General features: G+C 32.4%; 1 protein-coding gene across 2 annotated transcripts; it reads right to left on the minus strand.

Moving 5' to 3' along the window:
* Positions 1-30: 30 nt before the first annotated feature.
* On the minus strand, positions 31-6,027 carry LOC136269744 (uncharacterized). 2 transcript variants are annotated; one of them, XM_066089046.1, is made up of 8 exons: positions 5,902-6,027; positions 5,419-5,679; positions 3,221-3,475; positions 2,928-3,064; positions 2,691-2,828; positions 1,888-2,028; positions 1,360-1,479; positions 31-1,256 (listed from the first exon to the last, which is right to left on the minus strand). In XM_066089046.1, exons 1-5 carry the CDS (start codon positions 5,984-5,986, stop codon positions 2,802-2,804), a joined length of 765 nt encoding a protein of 254 aa, XP_065945118.1. In that variant the 5' UTR covers positions 5,987-6,027; the 3' UTR covers positions 31-1,256; positions 1,360-1,479; positions 1,888-2,028; positions 2,691-2,801. The 2 variants fall into 2 exon arrangements, with proteins under 2 accessions (XP_065945118.1, XP_065945127.1); XM_066089055.1 differs by lacking the exons at positions 1,360-1,479; positions 1,888-2,028.
* Positions 6,028-7,778: the final 1,751 nt, after the last annotated feature.

Genomic DNA, 7,778 nt, shown 5'->3' on the forward strand with positions numbered 1-7,778 from the left:
GTGTTTTTTTACTTCCCGAGTTTTTTTTTAACGAAAACAATAAATGTTATTTATTATTTTTTCAAGATCAATTCTCTGTAAATATCAAAATTCAGTGGCAACGCACAGTCACCGAGTTGTTTTTTTAAAGCCAATTACGCATACGTATTTCATATAAAAATAAAATCATATCCCTCGTTTATACGATATTTTAAATAAAATATAAAACAAAAAAATATGAACACATATATTATAAACCACTACTTGTTCAAATTATATTGTGGCTCTTCTGAAGAGTAATACGTATATGTACATATATTTTATATATCTAAATATTGGATGTATTTATAGAACAAATACTATAAATGTATATATTTACATTGGAACTATGAATCTATGTTGATGCGCAATACTTGTACTTTGAATCGTGAAATGTGAAAGTTCAATAACAAAAATAGTTTAATGTACCTTCAAAGTTTCTTGTTAAAAAAGCAAGTAAAATACTAATGTAAATACTGATGTTGTTATTTATCATCATTATTTGTTTAACTTTTAAAACCAGTAGACCAGTCGAACATTGACATATTTAATATTTCAATATTTAAAATTGCATCATAATGCAGATATCTTCCTGGTCTGTTTATTCTTTTAAGAAGAATAATCGTTCGTTGTCACTTAACCCACTTAAGAGACATTTCCCTGTGGTACATTCTACTTAATATGCCATCAGCTTTTGCAGAGTCCTTAGGATTTACTTCCTCCTAACGTAATTGGCTTAAAAAAACAACTAACACACACTTAATATGAAATTATTCAAATTAAATGGGGCAAAACTTTAATGGATTGTGGGTATTTTGCAAACTCTTAGTAATGCGATTTCGTTGATGCGTCTTTGTTTGGTTTTAATAAGAAAACTAACCCTTTCAAATTATTTTTTTTCGACTAAGATGCCAATTTGTTGGATGCGGCTACCCACGAATACAACAAAATATGTGGATAGCGAATTCTATTGATACAACAGTATTATATTTATTAAGTATATTAGAAGCTGTTGTAATCTAGCAGAATGTAGTTTTGTCATCTTACATCAAAAATCACTTTTCATTGTTTGTCTTGTAGTAATTTACTGACATGGTTCATAGATTTCTGATTTGTTAATTTCACCAAGCTCCTGAGATGACGTTTCGTTAGAAGCCTCTTTGGAAACATCATTATCTCCTCTGTATTTTTCTTCATTAACTTGATCCTTTGCCACCCCTGGACTTGCTCGTCGTTAACTGAATAAAAATAAACATTGAAATGCAGCTGTGATGTAATGTCACGTGACATACCCGGTTAGTCTTACAAATTTAAAATGAATTTGATTAACATACTATTTACCGTTTTACAACGAAGATTGCAAAATAAGGATACAATTCAAACCCAGTGAAACACAAAACGCCGCTACAAAACCATGAAACTTAGATTCCAATTCTTCGCCATCTTCGTTAATGTTTGATACTTTAAAAGATCGTGAAAAATAAAAACGACAGGTATATGACACTTTTGTATCCCTTATTTGTAACATTTCCTCTTTTTAGCAGAATATGTGAATCTATTTTGAGGCTATTCATAAAAAAACAAAACATTAAATTCATCCTAAAAGAGTTTAAAGTTCATTTTTGCTTGTAGTTTTCTTTTATTTAGAAAGATATCAGCACATTCAGTTGGTATACATTCAGCTTATTAATAAATGAATTGAAGTTATGATTTATAAAAAAAAACTTAAAATAATGTTCTTTACACATCACGTTATACAAATCACCGGACGTCACAAAATTGATTGTGTTGTGATGTATTTCTAGCTTCAGAATTCAAAACATTTCTCTAATAACGCTCTTTTCATGTTTAAACTTTAATATGACTAACCATCAAAGCAATCATCACCCTCCCATCCATTTCTACAGTCGTGTCTACAAACGCCAGACACGTGGTCACAGTCACGTGATGTTTTGCAAAAGCTGCTACATTCTTAAAGGCAACCAATTCCATAGAATCCGAACTTGCATACTGCAGTAATCAACGGAAAGTTAATATCAATTGCTCGCAAAAATTTTGAAATAATTTTATTAATTAGCCGGGCTCTGCTGAAAGTAGAGTCCTGGTTGTAGACAGGCAAATGGCCAATGTAACTATAAATAGCACAACTTCAAAAGTAATCAAAAAACCAAACAGCGACAAAGTTAAAGCTTCCGCTGTACCAAATAGTTACACAAAGAGCCACGTTTTGTCAAAAGTGTTGGCATTTTGGTTTTTTTTTAATTCCGAGAGAAATGTCTATCTTTTTCAGTTTTCTTATTAAAAACGTGTTTTAAAAACAGACTATTCGTTTTGGACACAATGCGCATGAATTTTCACGAACTACACTGCTGTGCGTTGAAGAAAATGGAATTGAATGTATAACGCTTGTTGCAAAATTCAAGGCAGCAACTGTTGAACTTGTTTCTACTAGAAAGACATATTTTTGTGTATAGCCTGACACTTTGGGGACATTTAAAACATGAGAGAGAGAGAGAGAGAGAGAGAGAGAGAGAGAGAGAGAGCGATTTTCAGTCTTTACTATACTAAACAATATGCATAAAGACACACCAAAAAGCCCGACCTTCAGTACTTTGATTTTTATAGTCCTGTCATTAAAGCTCAGCTTGTATGTATGTATTATAAGTTCTTACTTTGTTGACATCTGTCTCCTTCATATCCCGGCATACACCCAGTAAGACACGAGCCATTAACATGGGAACAATACATTAGGTCAGAACAATGACCACTCGTCTCATTACATCTCAAACCATATTTTCCACTTTTACATTCTAAAAATAAAAAAAATCAGGATAATTCATAACATTATGTGTGTTTCCAAAATAAAGAAGTACGTAATTTTACACGGTTTAGAAATCAATCGGATTTACCTGTCTTACACAACTGTCCAAATACCCAGCACTGCACCCAGTAGGACAGGTCCCATCAACAGGGGAACACTCTGCTTCATCGACGCAGTGTCCACAGGTTTCAGTACAGTTATAACCATAATATCCAATGTCACACTCTTGAAAAATAATACATTAAATTTGCAATGTTTTGTTTACTAGAATAGAATTTACACGAAGTTATTTATACAACGTAAAAGTGCAATGTTCATGTAGCATACTATATTATTTAGTATAATATTTTACATAGTGTGTTTTAATATGATGAAACCAACCATATACTTCAAGTTCACATATATCAGCGAACGCGTATTTGGAATAACCATGTGGATACACAAGTCCTGGGAGTCTTTCGTTGTAATAAATAACATACTGTCCATACACAGCGCAGGTGACATTAAAAACTGCTGGTATTGTTTCTGTGGTGAAAATATTGTCCTTATAACACAATGCTCCATCAATTTTAGATGTTGTATTTGAGACATATATAGAAAAACCCAAGAATCTAGAGGTGTAGCCATTTGATGAATCTGCAAAGAAATGAAAAGTTCTAAACATCTTCTAGTGGAATTAACTACAAAATGGGATAAAATACTCTAAATTCTATAATATACACATTTAGAAGGCTTAAGTTTATTAAAGACGGTTGTAAATAATTCAAACATCCAAATAATCGTGAAAACATCACTAAACAGGCGGCCAATAGGCCGTTACATTCATCTGAGTACCATAGCCCAAGAAATTGTGGAGGAACCGCATAAATGCATTTGATTTAGGAATAAGGTATGATTCTTTGAGTATTATGAGGTGATAATTTTGGCCAAGGCGTTATTAAATCTAATAAAGCCCGAAGGACTTTATCATAGATTTGATCACGCCCCGACCGAAATCATCACCTCATAATATTCAAAGAATGATTCCTGATTACTTATATTTTTATAATTTTAAGACGCTGTACGATTATATATTTAAATATACATGTAGATAATCAAACCCCGCTGGCTCCCAAATTATACGCCTTTTAAAGCTATGGCTTATAAAGAACAAAATCGATACGTAGTGTTATCACAGGCAAAGACACTGGAAAATGCAAATATTTGAGTTCTCTCCCTGTTTTCTTTTTTTTTAGGGGGGGGACTCTTAATCCTATATATTAGCACCGGACCTATCACTTATAACCTGTATATAACCTACTACTAAAAAGGTGTACAGCTTCCATACAAATTATTTTTTCCCTAGATATGTTAACTTTCAAATTGGTTTTATGTTTATATATTTTCATAGATAAACTAAAACAAGGTGGCTAGTATACTATTTTGGTCATACAACTTTTAAATTACATTATATTTAATGGTTAACTACTAACTATGAACAAACGAAGGAAGATAACTCCATTTTGTAGAAGCAAAGAAAGATAAATTCATTATCTGTTATAATCCTCTTTCCTGAACTCCTTTCATATGCTTTCATAATATCATATCAATGACCTTGATGGGCAGATGTATTATATTTCTTTCCTAACATGTGAATTGGATCATTTTTTAAATTAAAATTCCTGAGCAGAATAAAATAAGACAAATACATACCCCCCCCCCCCTTTCCAAAGCATAACCCTTGCCTTACATGCAGGTAAAAAGAAATATAAGTAATTATGTCCGGATTATTTTTTATCTAAATATGCAGTTAGTTTTTTTTTATAAATCCGTGTTCTGTGTCTGTATAGAGGTTTTTAAACATTATTTTCACTAACACAATATATGGCTGTCCCCCCCCCCCCCCCCCACGACCTGAACCACTGACCAAGGGGCCTTAATTTGTGGACATGATTACCAATCATTCAGTTTTTTGGGAGTAAAGAAGATTTCTTAAGATTTACTACATTTTCACTATATGGCTATATTGCTGCGCATCCTTTAATCCAAAACCTCTGTTTATTTGAAGTACAACAAGCTAGGGTTAAGGGTAAAGTAAATATGCTCTGATATAAAAGGGCATGATCGGATACATGTATAACCTTGGCAATTGACCTAGAAGCGTCATTCAAGGTCTTTGAACACTCTTTGATAGAAAACACTCTGAGCGAGATTGAACAAAGGTTAGATAATGTATGATCTGCACAAAGATTTATTTAGATAAGTCTGTACAGTGGCACTCAGGGGATGTACAGGGGATGACAGTGAAAACACAGGGGGTGACAGGGGAAGACAGGGGATTTTTATACGGATAGGGGTATTTAGAGCCAGTAGTGATATGTCCTTAACCAAGAACGTAAGATCTGGATCAATGTCATTGCATATTTTACCATTAGGCGCTCTTAAAGTGAAGTATGAGCCAGGTTGAGTAAAGGGGAGAAGAAGACGTGCCATTGACAAGAGATTTTGGACGAATAGACGGACGGATGAACAATCGGACTGATCACTATAGGGTCCCTTACACAAGAGCCAAACATGTACACTTGATTAAAAATATTTACCCCAAACAACATTGTCCGTCCTGTAATATATTATGATGTAATGGATATTTGCGAGCCGTGTGAGGTTTATCCACCAAGTGGCCGTGGTTTTACTATTGGCAGAGAGAGAACATTGACCTCCTAGTCCACTGAGATCGGACTTCAAACCATCTACAGCATTACCGGCGTCAAAGCTATCTTCATTTGGGTCAATTGGGTCCGAAATAAATGCGTTCTGTTGAAATGCAGGTTTGTGGAGGGCGATATTACTTGCTGACTGACCTACAGAATAAATTAATACATTGCTTTCATTTGTTTTCAATACTTATCAAAACTGTAAAGAAAATCTTGGTCATGCGAAACCTAATATATCGATACTTAAACAAGACAAACCTTTATATTATATTTCGAAACTATTGAAAAAGATAGCCTGACTTTTTTGTCAACACTATCTAATTAACATAATTTTTAAGTGGTGTACAAGTAGTGTATATATTTACTTACCATAGGCATCTGTTAGTGTCAAAATTTCGACCCATAATATCAGACAAAGTATGCAGAAAATGACGTAAACAGAGTCTAAAACCATTGTTGAATGATGTGTTCGCAGTATGCCGAATGAGTGATAAAGTAATATATCAGGAAGTAATCTTACCAATTCACATGACGAAATCGTGCATGTATATTTCAAGGACGTCGTTAAAACAGTATTTTTTTCATTCTGCAATTCCCTTCTAAACAATAAAATAATTTACATTTTAAAAGGCTTGTCATCCCATCAAAATCTTGATAATAATGAAATAAAAAAATGTCCTTTATTATTTTTTCTTACTAATAGCTGTAAATGTGCAGTTAAAAAAATCAAGTTTAATGGGACGATGTAAAATAAGTGTTAAAAATGACAATATCAGCTTGTATTATAATGGACATATATTTGACTCCGACTTTTGTTTCACGTGTATGTTCTTACCTGAAATGATAAAGAATTGGTAATGAATTTAGTATGGCGCAAGTTAACTTATTAGAAAATAAATTCCCAGGTAAACTATTAGTATATTTAATTTAAGATCAATGAAAGAACTTCACGTTAAAACAACGAGAGACTTTATGACACAATCACGTGCAACTTTGTGTGTAGTGAGATTTATGTGATTTGTTTTATTTGAATTTTAAATCCATGGTTTCTTTTTCTACTGATTTCCTGTGAAATTTGTACGCGCATTTTACTTAAAATTAACGGAAAAAAAGGAGAGGCTTCACGAAACAATCACGTGCAATTAACGTTGAACTTTGTGTGAAGTGAAATTTATGTGATTTGTCTTATTTGAATTTTAAGTGCATAGTTTCTTTTCCTACTGATTTCATGTGAAAATTTCACGCGAATTGTACTTGAAATTAACTGACTTTGACAGGAAGCATACATGCCTGTGAACAGATGTATTCCACTACGATTTGATTAGGAATAACCTATCAATTGCAAAGGTGTAACATTATGCGTTTGTTAATTATCGAATTGTATATTTTATTTTTGCTTCATTGGTAGTTTATGGCTATAAAATGGGAACACCCTTAACAATAAAGTATTCCTCAACTTAAATGATACTTGTTTACAAAGCTTTTACTAAAAATTGATGTTTTTTATTCTTAATTTATTCTACAAGGTCTGATGATCATCGAAAATTATATAACTCCCGATTACGACAAAGAACACACGGCGGATGTGACCGGTCAGCAGAGGATGCTTACTCCTCTATGGCACCCAACTGATCCTATCTCTATTTTTTTGGAGTCTGTGTTTGCTCTGGTTTTGATTTTTGTATTTTTCCTTTAAATTAGAACACTGTTCGTTGTCACCACATTTTTTTAAAGAGACTTAGATTATGTACAAAAAACCATGGCATTTTGAAATTGATTTACGCCTACCAAAGTTTGAATAACAAGAAATTTTGGGTTGATATGTCGTGGAGCAATAGTACCTCCCACATAAGAATAACTCTGAAAATGTGTTTGAAAATGCATAACAAGGAGCTTTTTGACGCCTTACATTCAAATACAAATGTAAAACTATGATTCCTATTGAATATATTTATTTTTGTTTTTACATAGTTCAGTATATTTGTTTGCATTGATAGGGTTTTGATATTGTCTAAAAGAACACATTAAAAATATAAAAGAAAATCTAAATGTTGTTGTTAATGAAATTTGTTTTAAAGTGCACATTTTTAAATGATTTATTCAAAAGAGTCTAAAAAATGAAACATTATTGACTTTTAATACTGAAATAACATACATATTAATGTTTATAAATAAATTTAAAATGCAATTAGTTTTTAATATCTTATTTACAATTCAGTTTCTATAAGCACAGGTAAACAGTTAAA

This window comes from Magallana gigas, chromosome 1, assembly GCF_963853765.1.
Source record: "Magallana gigas chromosome 1, xbMagGiga1.1, whole genome shotgun sequence".
Classification (NCBI taxonomy): Eukaryota; Metazoa; Mollusca; class Bivalvia; order Ostreida; family Ostreidae; genus Magallana; species Magallana gigas.